The following is a 24773-nucleotide window of genomic DNA, read 5'->3' as shown; positions in this document are numbered from 1 at the left end:
CTTTAATACACTACACGACATTAGACAAAATGGGACGTTACTTCCAAACTTCTATGATTTTGTTTAGATAATATGTATTTAGTAATAGGATTTAGTCCTACAGGGACATGCAGAACATTTTAAGTTGTACCTATTTATGATAGCTCTGTTCGCTCTAAATAATTTAACTGGCGGTAAACTCTGATGAAGAGATCACAAAACTGTGTTTTTTTGTCCTAATGAACCTTATAACAAATGGAGTTAATTAACCAAAGGCAGAGCAAAGAACCTGTAAGAGTTGTCTTTATGTTTTTTACTTTATTATTTCTTTACATCTAGATGTCGGTAAATATGACGCAAAGTGAGGGAGTTTTCAGAGAAGAAAATTTGTGATGATTTGCGTTCTTTTATCACCATTCCAAATAAGAATTACATATACTTACAATTTATGGATGAAAAAAAGACCCCAAAAAAAACGGTATACCCTGTTTGAACATAAACAGAGGGCGCAAATATGTAGAGAGGTATCTCTAAGTAGGGTAGAGGTAGGTACATGGTAATGTAGGAGGTTCACTCAGGGGATAAACTTTATTTGTTACTATAAAATGAAATAATATGAAAATAATAATTGATCTCATATTAGTTTCTTACATAGTGACGATAAGATAAGACAAAGTACATCGTGACGACGTTTCCCGATAACACTGTCAATGTATGGATAGAGTCCCGTCAATAAGTCGACATGCTTTCTTTGATAATTTTTCTTTAACATTGATTTGAATCAATAAATCTATATTTATTACCATTAAAATGTTGGATTAAATAGTGATAACGTGTTTAAATGTTTGCTAGAACTTGGTGCGTCGGAATACCATATTTATGAAAAATGCTCGAAGATAGAACTATAAATGGAAGTTGATGCTCGATCTAGTGGCGCAAATTGGCGCTGGAGTCTTCTGTTTTCTGTGGTATTCCTAAATGTATGTATAACATTCACTTTAAAAAAAAATGGTCTAATATGTTACTGGCATTTTCAGGAACAATTTATAAATAACAAGGGTAATTAGGGGAAAGTCAATTAGTATTTTTGGACTACCACTAAAGTTATAAGAAAAGGTTTAATTTAAAACGTCAAATACAACATCACACTATTTATTCGATTGTCATGTGTTTCATGAGTGCTTTATGAAGTGTGCATTGCTTACATCTCGCTTTTATCATTGCGGCCGTGATGCCACTCTTTATCTCTATAAACATGTCAATATGCACAGGTGATAGATAATAGAAATGTTTGTCTATTACATAAAATGTTTGTCCCGCAACTTACTTTCGGATACAAATGTAACATAAATAATTACAACTGCTTACGTAGGTTTGTGCAAACCAACAGTCCATTATCTCTGACAAAACATTCGTGACGCTGAAATGTGCCAAATATCCAGTACAGTTGTCGTAATAATTTTATGGTACATTTTCTTTGTCTATTAGTCATACTGTTTAAATAAAAAATCAGGCTTGTGCATCTGTTGGGGACAATTCATAATGATACTATAAGAAAAAATTGGAAATAGTTAAGGATGTGATATCTTTGTTGTTGGTATTAGTGCGAAAAGATTATAACATAGTTGTATTTAATCACGTGGATACTGATCGTCATAAATTATCACTAAAAATCAATGTCAAACGAGAATTTGTATTAGATAGGAGCGGTAAGGTTAACTGATTGCTATAGATAAAAAGTTGTACCTTAAAACAAAAGCAATGGAAACGTAGCACTAAATATGTTTAGATTAGCTAACGTTCACGACACCGTTCGTGTGAAATTAAATAAATACGTAGCCTATGTGTTCTTCCAGAACACCTCTATAACTATGCCAAATTGCATCGAGATCCATTTAGCAGTTTAGGTACAAACTCTAAACATCAATCCATACAAACTTTCGCATTTATGATATGGGTAGCTTTATAGATTTAGAAAAAATAAAAAAGTTAACTGTTCTTCATCAAGATATTAATATCTTTTGGTTATACTTCGTGTCCCAGAAGAAAAAAATCTTCTTAGGTTGGGAAATCGTCACGACATCCTCATCTCTTGTCCTTTAACAAACTGATAAATTACATTTTAAATGAGCAGCTTATAATTATTCCACTGAAATTACCTTTCTAGATCTGCTTGCCGAGTCTGGTGCTAGCGTATGGCGTGTTTTGGCTACACCTGACGAGTCTGGACGTGCCCGCATGGCTCGGTCTATCTACGCCTACTATCTATCTGCTCACCTTTGGATTAACACGTAAGAGACTACCACTAGCGGTCATCTGCGACTTCGTCAGCACGGAATTAAAAAAATAATCGCCTAAGATATTCTCTTCCATCAGCTACCTTCCCGTTTCAAGGCAGTACGTCAGCATGGAATTTAAAAAAAGCAGCCCCCGTATCCGTGGACTGCAACTGCATGATAAAATTCAGCAACATGGAACACGTTGGTGAAATTTTACCAATATTGTTTTGACACATAGTTTTGTAAAATGTTCCAGAATGCTGGTTTCGCGAGGCTGCCGACTCGTGGGGTGGGTCCACGGGTTACCGCGCGATGGCAGCAGTCGGCATCACAGTGACAGTCGCTAGCTTGCTCGCCTGCGCATTTGTACCATTGTACTTACAGCCCTTCATATATGGAGTTTTTGGCGGTAAACATAAGCATGATGCTCTTTGTTTATTTTTCATTTTTATCGAACAGTTGTCACTATAACCTTATTTTTAGGTCTCGGATCGTCATTAATATCCGCCCAAATGGATGCAGTTATATTCGAAACTTACGACAGTCGGCTCGCAATAGTACGAGGCATATGCAGCACGGGACAAGCAGTCGGACAATCTTTGTTCCCCCACATTATATCAGTTCTAATCAATTACTACGGATATTCCTTTTCATTCATCGTTCTCGCCGGAATAATATTACAAGCGTTGCCAGCCGTCCTTTTTCTTAAAATCGACGAAAGTGTCAGAAGATCAGGTGCCTCCAGATATTCAGATTTTTATAAGAATTATACTGGGTTTCAAAATGACGGTGCAGATAACTATTACACCGCAGAATTGCAATTGATCGACTTAAGTAAAAAATCTTGGAAGAATCCATCCGATGATAACTTACATCGAGAAGACGAGGAGGTCGAGGAAGATGCAGAAATAGCAGGAACGATAACACCGCCGCCGAGCCCGGAAGAGAAGAGAAGAAACATTTTCGGCGTAGACATATTGCCGGATATCCCGGAGGAAAGTGAGGAGAGCGAAGACGACATCGAACAAGCTTCGAATGTTAAATCGTCAAACAATCAGCGACGGTTTAGCCTTGCAATCAAAAGACTGAGCACACTAGGTGACAATTTAGATGAGTACATAACAAAACAAATTAGAAAAGATTCCAAAGAAGATTGTAGCAACCATAACAATAGAGAACATTCTGAAATTGAAGTAACTTATGACCACATATCGCCAATAACTGAGATTCATAGAGAAAAGGTGTTAAACACGTTCTCTTTTAGATATCAGTCGATGGTTACAAACATAAAGAGAAGGTTCTGGATACCTTCGTACAGAATGTACAGAGTAAAACGCAGATTGTTGTATTTAATGTATAACATTAATGATACCTTTATAAAACCTTTGACGAGATCGCTTTCTTGTTGGAGATTCTATCCAGCCTTATTGCTTAATTTTGCAAAGTTGTGTTTGACGGCTGTATTTTTATCTTTAATACCGATGATAGCGCAGCAGGTTCGGCCAAAGATATCAATGTTTGAGACGAACTTTCTCCTGTCGTTGCACGGATTTACCTGGATATGTTTTCTGTTGAGTACGCCGTGGTTGGCGCAGACACCGAAGAGAAATTTCAAATACGTCGCTGTGTTCGGATTGATTACATCTACTATTGCATGTTTTGGTAAGTTTTAATATAATTTTATGTTAATATTGTGTCAAAAATAAGACTAAAGTTTTGTGAAATACCGCATTGCAATAAGAATAATCACAGGAAGTGGTTAAATTTGCAATGTTTGTAGAATTCTTGCATTAACTTGCAGATAAAGTTGTTTTTCCGATTCTTGTATTTGCGAATGTTTCATATGATGCATCATTGATATGACGAAACACAAACAATAAGTCTGTGAAGAAAACGATGTTATTAAAACTTTCAGGTTTAATAATACTGATGTGTTTATTTTCTGCAAAAGTTATCATTTAAGTTACTAAAACATATGAATGTTGATTGCTGTCTAATGGTTATAATTCCTGATATTTCTTCACATCTTGCTTAAATTCTAAGTAATAAGCATATTTCTGGTATCATTAATTTGAAATACCTTTAATAAATATATAACCATAGGCAAAGTATTGTTGCCAGTCTCTTCCAAAGAAAGCAAATCCATAAACACTCGACACTGGCCCAATCCGCTGAGGGAGTGCCATAAACAAGAAACTGAAATAAATTTATAAATTTACGCTTTTTTCAGTTTTTGCAGAAACCAACAATCACGATTCCTTCGCCATCGGCTGCGTGATATCGGGACTGGGGTACGGGGCTGTGACCTCATGCTGTGAGACAGCAGTCCAAGATTTCGTCGGTGCCCGAAAATGGCCCAAGTTTCAAAGCACTCTCGAAACACTTTCTGCCTCACTATTGTCTCTCTTCGTAGTCGGTTTGTCATTTATTGTAGGTCAGGAGCACGGATATCAATACTCCATGTTTATTATAGGCATTGTATTAAGTGCTGTTACGATTTTATGGTTAGTTTTAGCTCTTATATCTCTGTACGATACTAAGCTGAAATATTTAAGACCAAACTGTCGTTGTTTATTTTAAATGATGATAAGATATTTATATTTTGTTAGAATATTTTAATGACGTATACATGGAAAGATACATTTTTAGAAGTAACCAATTATGTGTTCTTATAAAGAAGCAAATAGTGAGTCCTTTACTGTTTTTTTGTTAAGAAAATTGGTTATTTTACAAAAGTAAGGAACATATTTATTCAAATATGATTTTATTAAGTGCAAATCAAAAATACTGGGTGACTCTATTGATGTGATATTTTCGTAACCGAAACAAAGTGATATCAATTAAATTTATGATTTAAATATAACTTTTTAAACAGCGTAATATCGTTTTCCTTTTCCAAATATCTACTTGTAGGATAAGAGTAAAGATCAGAGCCAAGGAAATATTACAAGATTGTAACAAAGCAAATAGATATAACTGATTAAACCTTAACATGAATGCATTGTGGTAAAAACCACAATTACGTATACTAACTAATAATTGCAGTATTTAATAACTGACTCAAATAATTATGTCAACAAAGCACAGGAAGTTGCAAGATACACTGAGATGTTATTCTGAGATACTGGCTGATAACGAAATAAAGAGATATTAAAAAATAGGTTGTTAATTTAATAATGAATGATATATAAACTAAATTGGCATAAAATGTCCACTAAGGCATCTTAGTGAATATTTACAGGGAAGTCTACACTAAAACTTTGCTTAGGTAACTGTTTTTTCGCTCTGAGTGTGGCAGTGAGGTATTATACTAAGTTAAATAGACTATAGCATAGGAAAGAGGTTAAAGAAATATTCATTTTGTATAGTGCAAATGCTAACAGTTATCTCGACGCTAGACAGATGGTAACTGCATGGGAAGTTAAAGGAAACAATATGGGTCTCGTCTCGTATTTACAAACAAATATGCCATTGATTCATCTATGTTTGTAATAAAATCATCAAGTTTGCTTCTACTTATAATAAAAATAAATGAGACCGTATAAGATGTCAACAATATTTGCCCGGTTGTAGTTCTAATCTATGTGTGACAGTGCGTTATGTAAATTGAATGTTATTATACTAACAACTTTCTTACGCGGCCATTCAAATTATCTGAGTGGAGTGAAAACATGCCAGTGTACTGAAAACTGAAGCTGATAAAGGACACGTCTAATTAAATAAGTTAATAAAGTGCTTTAAATAGAAACATTCAAGTTAGAAATGCAGATTTGGTTTTGTTTGGAAGGAAGAAGATGGATTTATTTTTATTTTTAATAACGGTATGTAAAATAAACTATATTTTAAGTTCTAGTGTTAGTTCCTGGCCATTATTATTTTGTTTCTTTACCTTTCCCGCACTTGTGCTTTTTTGTGTTAATTAAATTTTTGACGATATCGAGCAATAGTCATAGCAAATGCCAAATCTTTTTCTTCTGTTTTAGTTTTTTAATCGATTAGAATATATTTTAGTTAAATTTAATTAAAAATATAGTAATTTTGTTCCGGTTTCAGATATTCTGCCTAGCATTGATAACAACAGCACAGCCGTTTATCGATTGCTCTGGTAAGTCGTTCCTTTGCGAGAATTCGACACATTTTACGATTTGTGTGGATGTCGGTGGGGGCGTATCTATGACAGTGGGAAACATTGTCTTGTCGTGCCCACCTACCACATTTTGCGATGAAAATAACGCTTTCGAATGTGAATACCGAACTTCGACATCGACATCGACTACACCCAGCTCTAATTCCCAAGATACTAATATACCAACGGAAACAACAGAGGCACGTTTAACAACAAACGTTTATGATGAATTTCTTTTTACAAGTGATTCGCAACAAGCTGAGGCAAATGTTATTTTTCCGACCCAACAAAAATATATAATTCCAGGAAATGCAAATGTTATTTTTGACGACACTGACAATGCTGTACTAGTGTACGGCAATATTGATAGTGAAATCGTGAATAGTACTCCGGTAAATGAAAAAGTACCAAGAAATTTAAATGCCACGAACAGTGCGAATATTAACGATTACAAAAATAGAACTATTGACGTGAATAAGAAATTCATAAGAAGAAATAAAGAACTCACATCAAAGTTTGAAGAGGCGCGTAGGGAATTAAGCACAACTATTGCACAGACTACTGATACAACTGACAAAATTATGACAACACCCAGCGATAGTGTTGCCATAGAAGAATCTTCCACCGTAGAATTCTTAACTGCCACTACAAACATTGAAATTTCAGTGACGCCATCAACTATTCCAGATATTGGAAGGAATCTCTCACATATTACTAATTACACGTCAAGATCAAACAATAAGTCTAAAAACACCATCAAAAATAACAATTTAGATTTAACAGCTAATTTCACTGTGAACAACTTACTTGACACTGAATTAGGATTAAAAGTAATCGAACGAGCCCCTTTTAATGCAACCAAATCTGATTTAACTCACTTAATTGCAGTTAGTAATCCCAATATATCTGTTAATCATTCACATACTGATCTAATTAAAGATAAACCGAAAGAAACGTTACAATTAAACAGAAACAATCGAACGACGACTAACTTGTTAAAAGACAATAAGGATACAATAGTTCAGAGTACAACAGTACCATTCACTGGATCTGCAGATGTAACAGACTTAAATATACCGACAGAAAGATATCAAAAGGCTATGCACTCAAAAAATATTCCTAACTCTTCTGCGCATTTAATAGACACAATTTCAACAACACCGGATCAAAGTATAAAATTGAAATTGAATATTCCGACAGAGACATATGTTCAAAATGAAAAATTTTCGAAAGACATTCTCTCAAACTCCACAGGGGATATTACAACAATTTCTACAACACCGAGTTTGATAATGGAAAAGTCTGCTCAAAATGCAATCAACTCTTCTGCTCACCTAATTAAAACAATATCTACAAAACCAGATGACAGTGTTATATTGAACATGAATATAGCAACAGAAAGCTATGATGAAAATCATAAATTTTCAAAAGATGCTACTCAGTCAAACTCTACTGAACATTTCACTGAAACAATTACTACAACACCGAGTACAACAACGGAAAGATATTCTCCAAATTCTACAATATCGAAATACAGACTCGCAAACACTTCTTTGCTGCATGCGGAAATTCCTACAAAAGCTAATGAAAGCGTAAAATCAAACTTTAATACAACAGTAAAGAGATATGGTCAAAATGCTAACCATTTAACAGATTCTCTTCCATTAAACTCAGGGCATCAGATTAAAAGTACTTCTAGTGTACCAAATAAACCTATAAAATCTAACTTAAGTACTCCAACGATGAGATATGCCCAAAATGCTACATTTTCAACAGATTTTTCCAAATCTTCTAAGAATCCGATTGAAACAATTTCTACAATACCGGTTGAAGTTGTAACATCAATATTAAATATCCCAACTGAGTCATATGCTCCAAATGATATATTTTCAAGAGGTATTATTCTTCCAGACTCTTTAGATTTCAATTCAGTAGGCAATTCATTAAAAACATCAACTTTGAGAAACGACAAGTTAAGAGATATTGAGAAAAAAATATTATTTGAAGATCTCGTACATCCTACAACTGTTGAAAATGTAACACCACATTTGAGGACGACAACAAAAACATATATTCTAAATGGTATAATGTCAAATCCTATTATTCCTTCAGAGTCTTCTGAAGTTGATATCACTTTCGGCGACATTTTAAAAGTTAACAAAGATCCCATGACTTTAAATACACCAAAGCAACTCGATTCAACAAAAAAGGCCATTTTAAATTCTACCATAAAAGCTGATAACCAAGAAAATTCAAAAGTTTCCAGTCATGATGACACCTTACGTACAAAACTTAGCGACTACATAAATTCATTCAACTTAGATGTAGGTAATAATACAGGCAGCGATACAATAATGAAAAAGAACTTCCACACCAGGAATAAAACTACAAGTATGGCTAACAAAACTGACAAAATGAATACTGATGCAATTAATACGACTGAAATAATTACAGATAAAATAATGTTAGGCTTAGAATATCTGAATGGTACATTATATTCAAACGTAGAGACAATAACTGAATTTACAACGGAAAATATAGTTACATTGCAACAAACAAATAATTACCAAACGACTTCGAGAAGCAACGGTTTAGAAGATATTAAGAATACACTTTTTGAGGATACAGATTACAGTGTACTCTTATTTCCAGCAAGCACGGTTGAAACATTAGTAACGGAATTAAGTACAACACCGCAAACATACATTCAAAATTCCTTAATTTCCAATCCCATTATTCCGAATGATTCTCCGGACTTCGATATCAGTTTTGGTGATTTGATAAAGGGTAACAAGGATTTTATTGAATTGAAATCACCTTTACAGATTTCGTTTACGGATCGTCCTATTTCAGATTTCAACGGTAGATCTGAAAATCGGGAAAGTTTAAGAAATTTCAGGTCGACTTCGCATAATAATTCTTTAAATAATGACTTAGCATCGAATTCCAGTGACAAAATAACTAAAGTCGATTTAGATATATTTAACAGCACTGAGACAAAAAATGTATCTGTCGCCAATGTAACAGTTATCGATGAAAGTTTTGTAAAAAACGAGGCAGTTATTGTCGAAAGTGAAACTTTAAACAAAGACTTGACATCAAATTTAACTTCACTTTTCCCAAATACAAAAATTGCTTTAAATACTGCAAACGATGCTAGTCCGCAACAAGACTTAAATGACCACGAGCTAAATATAACCACAAAGGACATTGAAAATAAAAATTATACCATTGTAGATAACGATACTTTAAACAAAGACTTAGTATCAAATTTAACTTCATTTTTCCCAAATACGAAAAATGCTTTAAATATTGCAAAAGGTGCTAGTCCAAGATATAACTTAACTGACCATGAGCTAAATATTGCTACCCAGGATCTTAAAAATAAAAATTATACAAATACAAATAACACTATGGAAAATACTACTTATTTACCATTAGATGAAAAGAGAATCATAGATGAAATACCAATGTCTAACATGTTGTTAAAAAATGCCACCGAAATAAATAACTTAAATCCCAATGAAAAAGACATTAAGGGAAAAGAAATTATAGACACCGCTACTTCACTCATTAATGATATACTAAAAGAAAATAAAATGAGAAAAGTAACAGACAGTGAACTTTTAAATAATACAAAGAGCGAATTGACATACTCTACTCAATCCTCATTGGAAACGTCCCACTATTTTACGTATACTGTCAGTACCACGATAAATTACAATAAAAGTGAAAATAAAACCATCAATTCGCCTAAAAGTAATACAACCGAATTATTTGAAAAAGTGATTTTAGAAAATAAAACAGGAATTTTAACATCTAGTAATAATGGAGAAACATTAAAAAATAATAGAGATGTGTCTGTCGCAGAAGATATGACCGAATCTATCTTGAACAAATCTAATACCCATGTCGATTTAACAAATAGTGTCATTTACACAGAAGCGACTGTTACTAATTCATTCAACAGTAAAGATCTAGCTAAAAAAATCATTGAAGGGGCATATTTCACTGAAGAACCAATGCCAAATTCTTCTACTTCACTAGATGACATAACAGAAAATCAGCCGGCTATTTTATTCAATGGAAACACAAGGGATACTTTTACGTCATATAAGGAAATAAAAGGGAAAATTCAAAACGCAGATGAAATTACTAGTCCGAAATATGACTTGAGTAATCATACGCAAAATATAACTACAGTGTCTATTGCAGAAAAAGGGCATACAAAAGCAAATGAAACTAACATCAACGCCACTTATTTAACAGTAAATGAAAAGAAAATGGAGAAACCAATATCAAACGCGATACTACAAAATTTTACCGTAGAGAATTCGAAAACTCTAAATGATGAAGATTTTGCGATTGCACCAATTTCAGACCCCGCTACATTTATTATGGATGATAAACGAAAAGATAACAAAATCATTAAGCGAACAGACAATGAACTTTTAAATGGTTCATTGATTGTATTAAACTACTCTACCCAATCTACAATAGAAGCTTCTGAGTATTTAACAAATACTGAGGGTATCACAGTAAGTTACGACCAAAATAAAACAATTGATCCGTTAAAGAATAATACGGCAGATTTAATTCAAAGTGAGACGCGTAATAATAGAGAAATTGCAAACAATAATAGCGTTGACTCTACTGTAAAAGTTGTAACCGACACTGTTCTGAATATATTCAATACAACGCATATCGATTTAATAAAGAATTTTATAGATACAGCGGCACCTATTTCTAACTCTGTAATTGGTAACGACCAAACAGAAAAAATCCCTACAGTTCAATATATGACAACAGGCCCAGTGCTGAATTTGTCCAAACCTATCATCGATACGTTAGTTGAAAATAAAAATAGTTTTTACAATACAGAAAACCCTACTGAACGCATTTTATTGACACCCACCACTATCGGCAGTGAAAGTATATTAAATGATACATTTGTCGACGTGACAAAGAAAGACCAAAGAGCACTACCAATTTCTAGCTCGATTAACAGTGAAGGTCAGGAAACAGATTTCACTGATAGTCCCATGGTTTCAACACATAACAATAAAACTCCTATCGCAAACTCATCACTAACGATTGAGAACAAGCAGAACAGACTAGAAAAAGAGCTTCTGGAAGAGAATAGAAAAGATGTCAAGGAATTTGTTTTCAATAGTCTCGAGAACGTTACTGAACCTACTTTAAACAAAACAACATTAACGAAAATAACAACGATTGTTAAAAAAGCAAATGATGGTTTAATCAGTGGTAACGCAACGAACAATCACAACCAATTTTATAATACTAAATATACTACATCAGAATATTCTACACCCATGTTGACTATACCTCTGTCTACAATGACAACAGAACATGTTTATTTAACCACCGAAAGTGAAAATGGTCAAACAACTTTTAAATCGTTAACTCCTAATAATGCAACATCGGTAACAGATACATCTATATACGAGACTGATATTAAAAAAATATCAAATAAAAGAAACGATCAGAATACCCTATATGATGGCTTCGTTAATTCAATTAATAACGACATAAATCCTACCATACAAGTTTCCACGTCTACAGTTAGATATGAAGATCAAACAGCGTTAAGATTAGAAAATGTGAAAGAAAACTTAACACAAGATGTTCGACAAGTTAATTATAACGTCACAATTTTATCAAGTGAAACAATAAATGCAACTACTGCTGCAACTACCACTTTTGCATTAAAACCACATAATTCTACTTTCATCGTTATTAACAAAATGAACAACGCGAATTCAAATACACGTATTAATAATAAAAGTAAGATATTAAATGACCACATTCTCAATGATATGTTGCTAACAAATAAATCAGTTATGAATGTTGCCACAACTAATAAAAATAACGCGAGGGTCAATAAACTTGAGCAGGATCTAAATTCAAAGAACAATTTTAGTATAAGTTATGACAAAGTTGGTCGAGGAAAATTGCAGTTAAAAGTGCACAACGTCACAACTAAAAGTATAGAGAGAAATTCAAAAGTACATGAAAATATTAAAGTAGACAACGTTACCGAACGATCACAACATAACAATACAAATACAACTATACTGAAAGACAGTAAAAATGAATCTATCATACAAAAGTGTTCCAACAGGAGTATTTGCATAAGTCAAGCAAATGGACAGGTATCTATAGAATTATATAATAAAACTAGAATAAACGTAAGTGTTAGAAATAACTCTAATTCTAAAACAAAGGAAACGAGAGTACGGGATAATGATCATGTACTAATTACTACTGTCAATAACGCACCAAAGACTGAACTTGGGACTGTTAATAAAATAGTAATGCAAACTGAAAGACATGATAGCGCTATACCGTTAGGCCCAACGTATCTTAATAGAAAAAAAGAAACTAATGAAATGCCCATAAAACACATTGAAACAACTAAATCTTCCCTAATTTTACAAAATAATACATTACAAACAACATCTGCTCTTCTCTTTGATTGTAAAAATCATTCTCGTGGTAGATATGCAGATAAAGATAATTGTAGAAAATTCTACATTTGTATAGGCTATAGTATACCTATTATAGGTAACTGTCCAGAAAATACTGTCTTTAGTGAATTTAAAAAACAATGTACTAATAATCTATCACATTGTATTAGAAATAATCAATTTAAATGTGTAAAAGATGGTAGGTTTATTGATGTATGGCAAGATAATATGTACTACGTTTGTGTTAAAGGTCCCAATCACAGGTTCTTAAGACTTAAATTGGAATGTAAAAGCGGTTATATTCTTGATAAAGTAAACGTTATGTGTAAACAGGGTAAAAAGGTTTTAAAAACGTCATCATCGATATCCGCAAACTCGTCTTCTTCGTCAGCATCATTATCATCCAGTAATAAAAAGAAAAATAAAAGCCATAAAAATTCAAATAAAAAATCATCTAATGATACAGGTTTCAAATGTAATGAAGAAGGCAAGTTTGTGGATCCTAATAATTGTAGAAAATATTACATATGCTCAAAAACATCAAAGTCTGTTCTACGACGGAAAAGAAAGAAGTGTGATTCGGATGAGGTTTTTGATGACGAGAAAAAGGAATGCGTTGACGAGGACAGTTACGAATGTTAATAATTGCTATTTGATTTATATAATTACATATTTATAAGTTACATAAAAGTTGGAGAAGAATGCTCTTTTTGTAGTGTTTAAAATTAAAGTCTGTAATTTGTTACTATTTATTTTATTACTTAAGTAGTCGTAGTAATTAAATGTAGTTTTTTCCACTGCCATGAAAGGCACCATCAGTCTTATAGCGGTTAATAAATAATTAAAAAATAATTGCTTTTTATTTTCTTCAGACCGTATTCGTCCGAGGTTTACGATAAGCAGCACCTGCTGCCTGGATAAAAGAATCCTTGTCGTCCCTTTCTAATGTAATGCAGAATTGATTTGAAAATATTGTGCATCTAATTGCGGATTCACCGCCAGCTGGACGGGATGGGCAAAAATATGTCGCACGAACCGGACTTTGATCTTGAGTAACAGCGAACTTATAATTCTTGCAATCAATAGGTCTATGCCAGTGCGAACTCATATCTGAGTTGCCATAATTTATATTTTCTATAGTATCCATTCTCCGATTATCTTGATGGTAAAATGTTGAAGTTGTTTTCGTTAAATTCGTCAAAGGACATTTGTATTTGTCTGGCGACGAGCAAGTTCGTGTATAGCCGTTGAATATTGTGTTTCCAGAACATTTGAACTTAATACCTTGGAATCTGTTCTTGTTAGGTATACAGAGAATATATCCTTTGCATCCAGCGACTGTTGGGTCTGCAATTCTCTCATTTCGATGACATCTAACTGTCCTAGTTATCGCTGGATCTATGTTATTTATCGTATTTTCGCAGACGTCACTTGAGTCTTCGTTACAAACGGTATTTGCTGGACATCTGAATGCTGGCCCTAATAAATTGTCTCCTTCACAAAGCCTCAGTTTAGTGGTTCCTTCGCAGACGAAGCCGTAGGGGCCACAGTCAAAGCTTTTTGTTACATACGCTGCTAACAAATTAGACGGCGTAACAACCTGAAGAAGTTTTAAGTTAGTTTAATGAACATTTTCATTGCATGCATCATTTATTTACATAAATAAATTAAGATTGTAAAAATTAGTAAATATATGACAATTAATTTAAAAAAATACTAAATTTGAATTTAACATAAAAATAAAATCACTCAAAAGAAATTTTTAATTTGTCTAAATAATCTAAGTTTTCTAATATAACGTTATTTTTAATTAATTAATTTAAAAAAAAACTTACCAAGATAAACCAAAACAGGAAGTAACCAAACATTTTACTCCGCATCGTAATCCGCAATAAAAAATAAATTCTATCCTCAAAGCCAAGGTTACTCAGGGGACGGGCGAAAGGTGACTAACGAAATAACATGCTTTCTTCTAAAGTCGCCATTTCGCGGGCAATTATCGTTTTTAACACCTCTCCGACATGAGAAATAAATCTGTGTCACTAGCACAAACGACACACCTTTGCCTTTTATGAATGTTACACATGCTAGCGGTTAAAAATAATAACCGGCAAAAAATATTTAAATCTATTTTCTAAACTCTAAAATACTGTTTACGCGTCGGACAAAAAGGGTAATTTTTCGCGCGTATGTAAATTTCTTTTTATGTATGAAAAATCCATTGCGACAGCCTAAAGGATAAACGACAGCACCTAATCGGTCATGCGGTGTCATTTCATTTTTCTTCCCCAGATAACCATAGAGCATATAACAATAGCACAATATACCTACAGTGGACCTGAGAATTGGCATTCTAAAAAACATGTGTTTTAAAAATATAGTAGTTCGAGTCCCACTTCCCATAATAATTTCTAAATCTGCTGAGATTTTTTTAATACGTTTAACACTAATAACTACAATCACTTGTTTTGTTTCTCCTATATCTATATTATTTGTTTTTAATTAGTCGTCTAAGATTTCAGTTACAAAACAGCTTCATCATATTTCATAAACAAATAATATCCTTCATAATAATTATCAATATCAACTACATGTTTTATGTTAGTGTTCTAGAAATTTCTTGTTTATTTATGTTAATTATTCTATTAGCGGTTTATAATCTTTAATCCTTATTATGGCTTATCAACATCATCTTCATCACCAACTCACTATATGTTCCCGCCGAGTGGCTCGGAGCCTGCCCTAAGTTAGGGTGATTAGGCCATAGTCCACCACGCTGGTCCACTACGGGTTGGTTGACTTCACACATATCTTTGAATTTCTTCTGGCTTATACTTATATGGTAATAAATACTAAAATCGCTTAGACATTAAGTATTGGTTCAAAATATTTCCAGTTTACAAACAAGTTAACAATCTTTTAAATTTGTAAGTATTACAAATAAGGAGAAAGTTGCATATTGATCAATAACGGATTACATCTGAATATTCCGTTAGGAAACATTCGGAGAATTTTATACAAAACTGATATATTCAAAACATTCTTTAAACTAAGCAAAATTAATCCTAACAATATTAAAGGCACCACGGAAACAGGACTTGTAAATTTCGACCAGAGAAAAAGAATCTTATGTGTAATTGTCGTAACTTTATTACAAACTAAATGTTGCTCGCGACTTAGTCCGCGTGAGATTAAAAAAAATAAAACAAAAAGGCCTGTTACTCAGTAACAACGTAGCCTTTTCATGGTGAAATTTTTTTTTAAATTCGCCCTGTAGTTTTAGAATTATTTCAATACAAACAAAAACAATAGTATAGAGCAAGGGTGACCGCATTAAAAAATCTTTTAAAAAATGGCACTTTGATGCATAAATGTTGGTCACCTCTGGCATAGAGTATAACGATTACAAAGATTAAAAACAGGACAGAAAAAATGCATTTATTCTAATTAACATTTAATTCTACATACAATTAGGAGGTATATTAACAATCATCATCCGAGGTCTCGCTGTCGCTCTCCGAACTCGTAGAGGAATCCGATTGGAGTAATGTTGCGCCCGATTTTACTCTGTAAAAATAATGTAACTATATACAAAAAAAATGTATACTCGTCTTAATTTGCGGTATTTAAGGTACGTACAATCAGTTACATAAATGCATACATATACAATAGGTTAGAAAATTGTACAGATAAAATAGTAAAAAATGTTATCTATGCATTGCATTACTGTGAATAGCATAAATATATGCCTTCATTTTTCTTATTAAAAACATAAAAAAAAACTATAAAGAAACATAAGTGGCGTATATATATATATTTTTCAGACTACATGCTAAATTTCTTTGAGATCAGTTCAGTTTAGGCTATAAACTCTAACAAGCAAACATCCATCCATTCAAACGATTGCCTTTATATGAGTAAGATTTAAATAAAATTGTAGTACATCTACAAAAAAAATCAGTTTTAATTTTTTTTGGAAATACCAGTATCTGTAACATGCATTTTTTTTGGTAATAAGACACCCTGTATTTATATAAATAATGTTAATTACTCATGGTAAGCCTGCGCCACGGCGAGTGCGGTGGGGTGCAGCGCGGTCAGCTTGCTCTTGTCCTGCAGCAGCTGCTGCACCTCCTCCTCCGACCTGTTCAGCATCACGCGCAGCGTCGCCACGCTCGCCGACATCGCCTCTTCGAACCCGCACTCCGACAGGTAGCCTACTGCCGCCTGAACAATCACAACAACAAAATATTTAAAAAAATGGCTGTTCAGGTCTTTATAAGGAGTAAAAGGACGAGAAAACGTCGGTGCGCTTAGTGAAAATAGGTTTTATTTTTTTTTAATTTAAATCAAATATTAATTTTGATGATATATAGAATTGAATTTTAAAATAAAGTATGTACATAGTGGAGCGAGAACAGTCGTATATTAGCGACTATGCATATATATTTCTAAACGTTTCTACTTGTTTTAAGATAACTAGAAAAAAAAAATAACATTAAGAAACAACTATTTAGCTAAAAAAAATAAAATAAAAGCACAGCAATTTTCGTGCGACTAAAACGCGGCTGGAATGTACCGGAGTGTTGTGACGTCATCAATTTGAATGGTTCTCAGAATGACCAAAAATGATTAAATTCAACTATAACTTGCTTCGGCTAATAATGTTGCATTTTAGAACTTGACAAGAAGATTAAAAAAAAACTTTTGAACTATTAAATTTCGCTTCTAAATCATATTAATAAAAAAATCATTATAGATATACTTTATAGTAGTAAAGTAAATAAATAAAAAATCCTTCCAATGTGGCGTGTACTATACTGACAGCTGCTATAGTAGGTCTGCCGACGGCGGCCGCTCGCTCAGCGACTTGTGCGAGTAGGTGCGGGCGCGCGGGCACGCCGGCCGCCTGCCCGCCGCGCAGCCGCGCCAGCGCCTGCGCCGCCTGCTCCCATCCCGCCTCGCCCTTCTCCCGCACGTCCGAGCACAGCTCTATTATGTTACACATCGCTGTGGCTGATAACCTATAAAATACATAATCTATACTAATACTAGCTTTCGCTCGCGACTTCGTCCGTGTGGAATTAAAAAAAAAAGAGGAGCCTATGTGTTCTTCCAAATTATCACCAACATTCATGCCAATTTTCATCGAGATCCGTTTAGTTTAAGCTACAAACTCGAACAAACATCCATCAATCTAAACTTTCGCATTTATAATATACATACTTTTGTACTGGTGATCTGATTTCTCCCGTTTCCTCCTTCTCCTCGGCAATTTGACCAAACTTAAGAATATCGCCGGCGGCTAATCGAATCTTTGCTTTTATTTCTTCATCTGTAACAAAACATTGACTTTTTAATTTTAAATAAAGAAAAAAATACACAAAAGATTTTCTTTAACTTTCTTGAATGTCTTTGTATAGCCATCTAGCTGTCGCCCGCAACTTCGTCCACGCAATATTAAGATAAAAATAGCGCATAATATGCCCGTCTATGTCAGCTACCCTCCAGTTGAAATTAGCCCAGCAGTTTCGGAGATTATGCATGTCAGTTAAATAGGATAATGATGATGATGATAATGGTGGTGGTGGTGGTGGTGGTGGTGGTGGTGATGATGATGATGATACCTTGATAGTGATAGCAGTTGCAGAAGGCGTCCAGCAGCCTCTCGACGAGCCGCACGCGCTTGGCGTGCCCGAACACCACCAGCTGGGACCACGCCTGCGACAGCCGCTCGCCCGCGCCGCCCGCCTCCAGCCGCTTTATTATCTATAAAATATACAAACAAATTAAAAAATATACAAATCTATACATATAATAAAATTTGTGTCTGATTGTAATATCAAAAGAAAAATCCCAGATTTCGGGAAGATAATGTATTTGCGTTGCTGATAACGAAAACCGCATTTTAAAAATTTTCGTCTTTCTATCTGTCTGTCCGCAAGCCGCATTTGATCTGGGCAATCTCCGAAACGGCTGTGCCGATTTCGACCGGACTTTCACCGAAGGGTAGCAGACATAGACGGCCATTATAGGCTACTTTTTTAAATTCCGTGCTGTCAAAATGGTCGGACCGCTATCTCTGGAAGGGGTGGACCGATTTGAACGGGATATTGATTGAAAGGTCGCTGGCAGAAGTTGGCTAGAAGTTACTGGTAAAAAAATGTTCACTATGTTTAGTCTATATATTTCTTAAATGTATTTATTCTAAATAAAATATTTTATATCACCTCTTCCATGACAGTAGGTTCGGGAACATAAACGTTTGGCACCAACGTGTCGAGAAGTTCTAGAGTCTTTTCGAATGGAGCGTGCCTACAAAAAAAAAAATTATGATTAAAAAAAAAAACCTTCGTTAATGGATAAGTATAGGTATTAAAATGAAAATCAAACAAAACTATTTATTGGACAAAAAAAACATTTTTAGAAAATTCACTGCGGCTTTGTCTCCTGAAATAATTATGCAACTTGTTTCAGGAGACAGGACCTCTTATCGGTTATCAAATTCTATTAAGTATTGATTTGTATTTTTCAAATATTTCGGTAAGTAATATAAAGTGTTGATTCAATTAGTGAAATTTTAAGTTTTCAAATAAACTTTTACTATGAAAAGTAACCCTATTTAAAATTGTTTAGGATGTGCGGAATTTTTTTCTGTAACTACATACATATAAGAACATTAAGTCAGAAAATGGCACCATGGGTAGAAAATTTTAATAAAACTACAGCATGGTATCTGAGACAATCAAGAAGAGAACAGAAGATTAAGCTGGAGAACAAAACCAGATCATAATATACAGGGTGATAATTAAATAACATACCTGCAAGAAACAGTGATGTAATGCCGATAGTAAATACTCTCTTTGTATGCGTCACCGACTAGCTTGTAGTTGTCACCTTGCATTAACAACTTGTGCAGCCTCTCCGCTAAACTGATATCCTAATAAAATAAAAATAACTATAATAATCGATTATATACAAAATAAAATATTTCCGTGCGGCTTAAAAATTATAATAAAACTAGCTGTTGCTCGCGACATTGACCGCGTGGAAGTAATAAATAAATAAAAACATGGCCTATGATATTCACTGATAACCTAGCTTTATAATAGTGAAATAAAAATTAATAAAATCGGCTTAGTAGTTTTTGAGTTATTTCAATATATACAAAAATACAATAAATCTTTCCTCTTTTTAATATTATTATAGCAGTATAGATTAAGTATTCACTAATTTTATGTCAATATTCTAATTTTTACCTGTAAATGGTCGCTACAAACTCCCATCGCAGTAATAAAGAAGTTAGTATCGGTCGCGTCCTCCGGTTGTAAACTTTCTCTTTTCTCCAAATCATTAATAATTGCTGTTAGAATATCTATTTGTGGGCCACCTGTAAATACAATAATTTCAAACTGTATAAATTTTCTCATCTTATGGCTTAAGAGACGGAAATATAAAAACAATTAGTTGAAACAAAAAGATAATTAAATAATATTATTTAAAAAAAAACGAAAACCGACTTTAAAAATTTCCGACTTTCAGTAAAACTCTAAAACTACTCGGTAGTTTCTCATTTTGATAAAAGCTGGACCAAGTAATCTTACGTGTTAATACAAGGGCTTCGTGAAGTAAACTTGACAAGTAATATAGGACCATTGAGAGAAAGCACCGGTGAAAAAAATTGTTCAGTATGCCTTGTCAATATATTTCTTAAATGCCTTTGGTTAAAAACTATGTATACTCACGGTCTTTGCAGAACAAGCAGAGCAGATAGTAATATGCTGATAGTCCAGGTTGGAGACCTATCTGTTGGAACTCCGCCACCACTTGTAATGCAACTTGTTGCAGAACATGTCCTCCGCCCCAGGCCGATATGGACCGCAGACATGAACACAGAGTCCCTTGGTCCGGTGATAAACCCTATAACATACAACATAAATAATAATTTATTAATGTATAACGCCTTACAGATTTATACTAATACGAGCTCTTGCCCGCGACTTCATCCGCGTGGTATTAGAAAACATACAAACTATATAAATTACAAAAAGTTACGTATCCATCGGGAACCGGACATTTCTCGGGGATGAAGCTTATCCCATGTGTACTCCAGACATTGATTTATATCTGTGCCAAATTTCAATAAGATATGTTAAACCGTTGCAGAATGATCGAGTAAACATTAAAAAACTAAATTAATGAATCCCTCGGGAACCGTGACTATTCCCGGGATAAAAAGTAGCCTATGTGTTCTTCCAGACTATGCTCTAAACCTGTGCCAAATTTCATAGAGATCCGTTCAGCCCTTTAGGCTACAAACGCTAACAAACACCCATCCATCCATCCATCCATCTATCCATCCATCCATCCATCCATCCATCCATTCATCCATCCATCCATCCATCCATCCATCCATCTATCCATCCATCCATTCATCCATCCATCCATCCATCCATCTAAAATTTCGCATTTATAATATTAGTAAGATTATAAAGTGGAAAGATTTGTATTTTTGTATGTATTGAAATAACTCAAAAACTACTGGGCCAATTTCAAAAATTCTTAAACAATTAGAAATTACTTAATATAGCCTATGTTTAATTGTGTACAATTAGAAAGGTAATTTATATATGAGTAACATAGGCTATATTTTGGTTATTTTTTTAATTTCACGCGGACGAAGTCGCGAGCAATATCTAGTGTATTAATATAGACATTTTTCACTTACTTGTTCATTCATTTGTATTAACAAAGTTTTTAACGCCTCAATTCTTAATGTAGTACCCTCTTTAAGGAATCCAACACAACTTATAAGTGAATTAAATACACTGGTAGAGAGAGGTATGCCTTTCTCCATTGCTTCCTGAGCTAATGCATGAGCCCTTTCTGCCTGAAAGAAAAAATTAACATCATAAGTAATATTACTTATAGCACATACAAAAAAGACTATGGAACAAATTATTTAATACTAACATTACCAAGATTTTTTATTTTTATATGTATTGAAATAACTCAAAAACTACTGGGCTAATTTCAAAAATTCTTTCACCATTAGTAAGCTACATTATCTCTGAGTAACGCCATATTTTTTAAATTTCACCTGGACGAAATCTGAAAGTCTGCTACAGATGCTCAGTTCTTACCGACTTTTACCTAAAGAGTAAAACTGGTTAGTTAAAATTGTGCATGTATACAATTATAACTGACAGTTGATCTGTTCAGTTGTTTAATTACAACTGTTAGAACTTAGCATGTGTAGAAGCTTTTAAATCGAATTTTTGAGATAATAAAATATTTACTTGATAATATTTTGCCATTCCTTGAATAATGGCACAATAGGCCTCTGGTGTCTTTGGTTCCATTGAAGTAAAGATACTATCTGCCAAGCCACCTAACCTGTAACATACAAAACTATAAAATAAATGGGGAATATGCATAAGCTTAATATAGGTAATGTGTCTCTTGAAAAAGTGTAGTTTCTAGGTAACTACATGCATAGGAGCCATTGAAGTAATTAAAATAATGATATTAAATTTTCACACAATGACAACATTTTACACTCATTCAAATAGGTGCTATTTTAATAACAAAAGCCAAGAAGTCAAAATGTAACATTACATGATTAAAAAGCTTCGCGTTTTATAAACACTGCTGTATGAAGATACTTGGAAATGAATTTGTTCTATTTCAACACATTCTGACTTCATTATAAAAGTGTTTGTTAGAATGTGAGCTTACTAAGGAAATAACTAGAAGTATTCTTTTATTTAAACAGTTAACAAGGCTAAAGTAGATATGTATAAAATTTTATGTCATCATTAAAATTGGCAAATAAAAACTTACTTCCATGTAGCAGAATGTCTATCCCTTGTCTTTGCTGCAAACCATCTTTCTTCTAACCACTCCATCGCTAGAGGTTCCTTCTCATTATAAAAACAGAGTAATTGAAGAAATTCTATTTTCAGTTCCTCACTTAAAGCCTGCACTCCACCGAGTAGTTCAAAAACTTTTATTGCATCTTCAACTAGTGCATTTTGTAATGTGTATTTGAAGTCTTCTTCAGTTACCTGTAAATCATAATTTTTTTATAGCTAAGCAAACAATGCATTTATTTTACTTATATCATAGACTCTTAGACAGACAACTAGTTCTATGTAAAAGATTTAGTCAAATTGATATTTGCATGTGTTTTTCTATAACTATACTAATATTATAAAACATAAACACACTTTTCTGTTATGTAGGATGTAAGCAATCACATGTGTGTGTTATTACCTTACTAGTATCATTGTATATTGGTTTAGGAGCAAATGCATCTATTTTAGGATCAGCATTGAAGTATGGAGTTTTCTTCTTGCTCGCTGGATCCCACTCTCGCATAGTGAACAAAATTGAATGTTCATCTCTAATCCAAGCTGCAGCCTTCCTACCAGCCTCGGCCGACAGTGCATATGACCGCTTACGGAAGTTTGACAGAGGAATCAAATAGGGGTCATCATGATATCTGAAATTATATATTAAACAGGACACACTACAAATGTTTTGTATGTTTTATACAACACTTTTATATTTAAAATTACTGTTTAGTGTTAAAAAGACCAGGCAAGACGTATTATGTTAAAAATAATGTTTCCTTATGTTACTTGTAATGTGCTGCAGTTGGATCAGGGCCGACTGTGGCAGCCAGTGCTTGCAGGATATCAGTTGGTCCTCTGTGGATTCGCGGTGGCGGTGAAATGCCATCACTCGAGGAACTGTTTTGAGGAATTTTTTGACCTTCTAAGGTCGCAATAGTTCGGCAAATATGTACTAATCTCGACCATTGCCTAAAAAAATGACGCGTTTAATTAGATCATTTATAAACACAGAAAAGTTGATCATAATCAAAGCATAACATAACCTAAAAATACGAATTACCTCGGTAAAACTATTTGCGAGTACATCTAAAACGAATGTATTTTATTTTATTTTTAATGTTGTTCTGTCAGTTTCCGTTCTATGTATTTTAATGTAGGTTTTAATTTAAAATCATTCAATCACTATTTCAAGTCTCCAAAAATCAGAAACTTGAAATGACAGTGACAATTAAGCTTTGACTTTGACGGTTGACGGAACTGTGAAATGACAAAAAAGAGTATTGAAAATAGATTATATAAAACAAATGATTTTTGTGTTGTGAATGTAAAAATTAAATCTATCAAAAATCATTGTATGCAAGTTCAGTAGGGTTGAATTTAAAATAAAAATCAGGAAAAAAGTCTTAACAATTTATTTTAGAGAATAATATAGATAATGATAACCCATACACAGTAATATATGGGTAACTTAAACTAGAAGCAACATTTATAGTAAAATTTGCAGTAAATATTGGTGCATTATTAATCAAAATAGAAAGAATAGTCGGCGAATCATCGACCTTATGACAACTGTATGAAGTTTCATTTACGCATTTCTTGTCGGTTGGATTAAATACTGTTCCGTGAGGACATTCGGACCATCTTGCGTCGACTAGACCAGTTATACCTTCTACACAAGCCATAAACGATGTACAATGTACATTATCGTCTTCGAACTTTCCTGCTTCCGTGCAATTGAATTCCGGCATACATTTGTAACTAGTCACGTTTGTACAGAGGTTTTCTAAATGGCTGTATATAAAGGACTCTGGACAAGTGAGGTTGTATTCTATGAAGCCGCTGGGGCCGTTAATACACATGGTGTAACCTCGGCAATTGTCTATTCGATTAGGAAATCTTCCACGAGTTACACATTGGTTGTCGCCATTAACAATTTGCCAGAGTACCTGCAATAGTAACAAATAAATAACAAACATTACAACTCTTACTATTAAATGGTTCAAATCACCCTTTAATTGGTGATGAACATTTAATTACCAACATT

General features: G+C 33.6%; 4 protein-coding genes across 4 annotated transcripts; 2 read left to right on the top strand and 2 right to left on the bottom strand.

Moving 5' to 3' along the window:
* Positions 1–91: 91 nt before the first annotated feature.
* On the top strand, positions 92–4894 carry LOC106100497. The gene is made up of 6 exons (XM_013279363.1): positions 92–270; positions 832–959; positions 2147–2270; positions 2515–2667; positions 2742–3920; positions 4489–4894. The coding sequence occupies exons 2-6, from the start codon at positions 888–890 to the stop codon at positions 4836–4838; spliced, it is 1878 nt and encodes a 625-aa protein (XP_013134817.1). The 5' UTR covers positions 92–270; positions 832–887; the 3' UTR covers positions 4839–4894.
* Positions 4895–5929: 1035 nt separating this feature from the next.
* Positions 5930–13557, top strand: LOC106100386 (probable serine/threonine-protein kinase DDB_G0282963). The gene is made up of 2 exons (XM_013279214.1): positions 5930–5935; positions 6312–13557. The coding sequence occupies exons 1-2, from the start codon at positions 5930–5932 to the stop codon at positions 13512–13514; spliced, it is 7209 nt and encodes a 2402-aa protein (XP_013134668.1). The 3' UTR covers positions 13515–13557.
* A 53-nt stretch (positions 13558–13610) lies between these two features.
* On the bottom strand, positions 13611–14752 carry LOC106100385. Its single transcript, XM_013279213.1, has 2 exons — positions 14708–14752; positions 13611–14472 (listed from the first exon to the last, which is right to left on the bottom strand). The coding sequence occupies exons 1-2, from the start codon at positions 14750–14752 to the stop codon at positions 13741–13743; spliced, it is 777 nt and encodes a 258-aa protein (XP_013134667.1). The 3' UTR covers positions 13611–13740.
* A 1537-nt stretch (positions 14753–16289) lies between these two features.
* Positions 16290–23925, bottom strand: LOC106100447 (protein PTCD3 homolog, mitochondrial). The gene is made up of 15 exons (XM_013279306.1): positions 23790–23925; positions 23516–23698; positions 23148–23376; positions 22716–22939; positions 22172–22268; positions 21601–21762; positions 20618–20792; positions 20132–20262; positions 19694–19812; positions 19103–19187; positions 18500–18641; positions 18099–18207; positions 17698–17896; positions 16924–17099; positions 16290–16439 (listed from the first exon to the last, which is right to left on the bottom strand). Exons 1-15 carry the CDS (start codon positions 23813–23815, stop codon positions 16355–16357), a joined length of 2142 nt encoding a protein of 713 aa, XP_013134760.1. The 5' UTR covers positions 23816–23925; the 3' UTR covers positions 16290–16354.
* Positions 23926–24773: the final 848 nt, after the last annotated feature.

This window comes from Papilio polytes, unplaced genomic scaffold (assembly GCF_000836215.1).
Source record: "Papilio polytes unplaced genomic scaffold, Ppol_1.0 DF824047.1, whole genome shotgun sequence".
Lineage (NCBI taxonomy): Eukaryota > Metazoa > Arthropoda > Insecta > Lepidoptera > Papilionidae > Papilio > Papilio polytes.
Note: the sequence above shows the minus strand (reverse complement) of the source record. Positions and strands in the feature narration are given on the sequence as shown.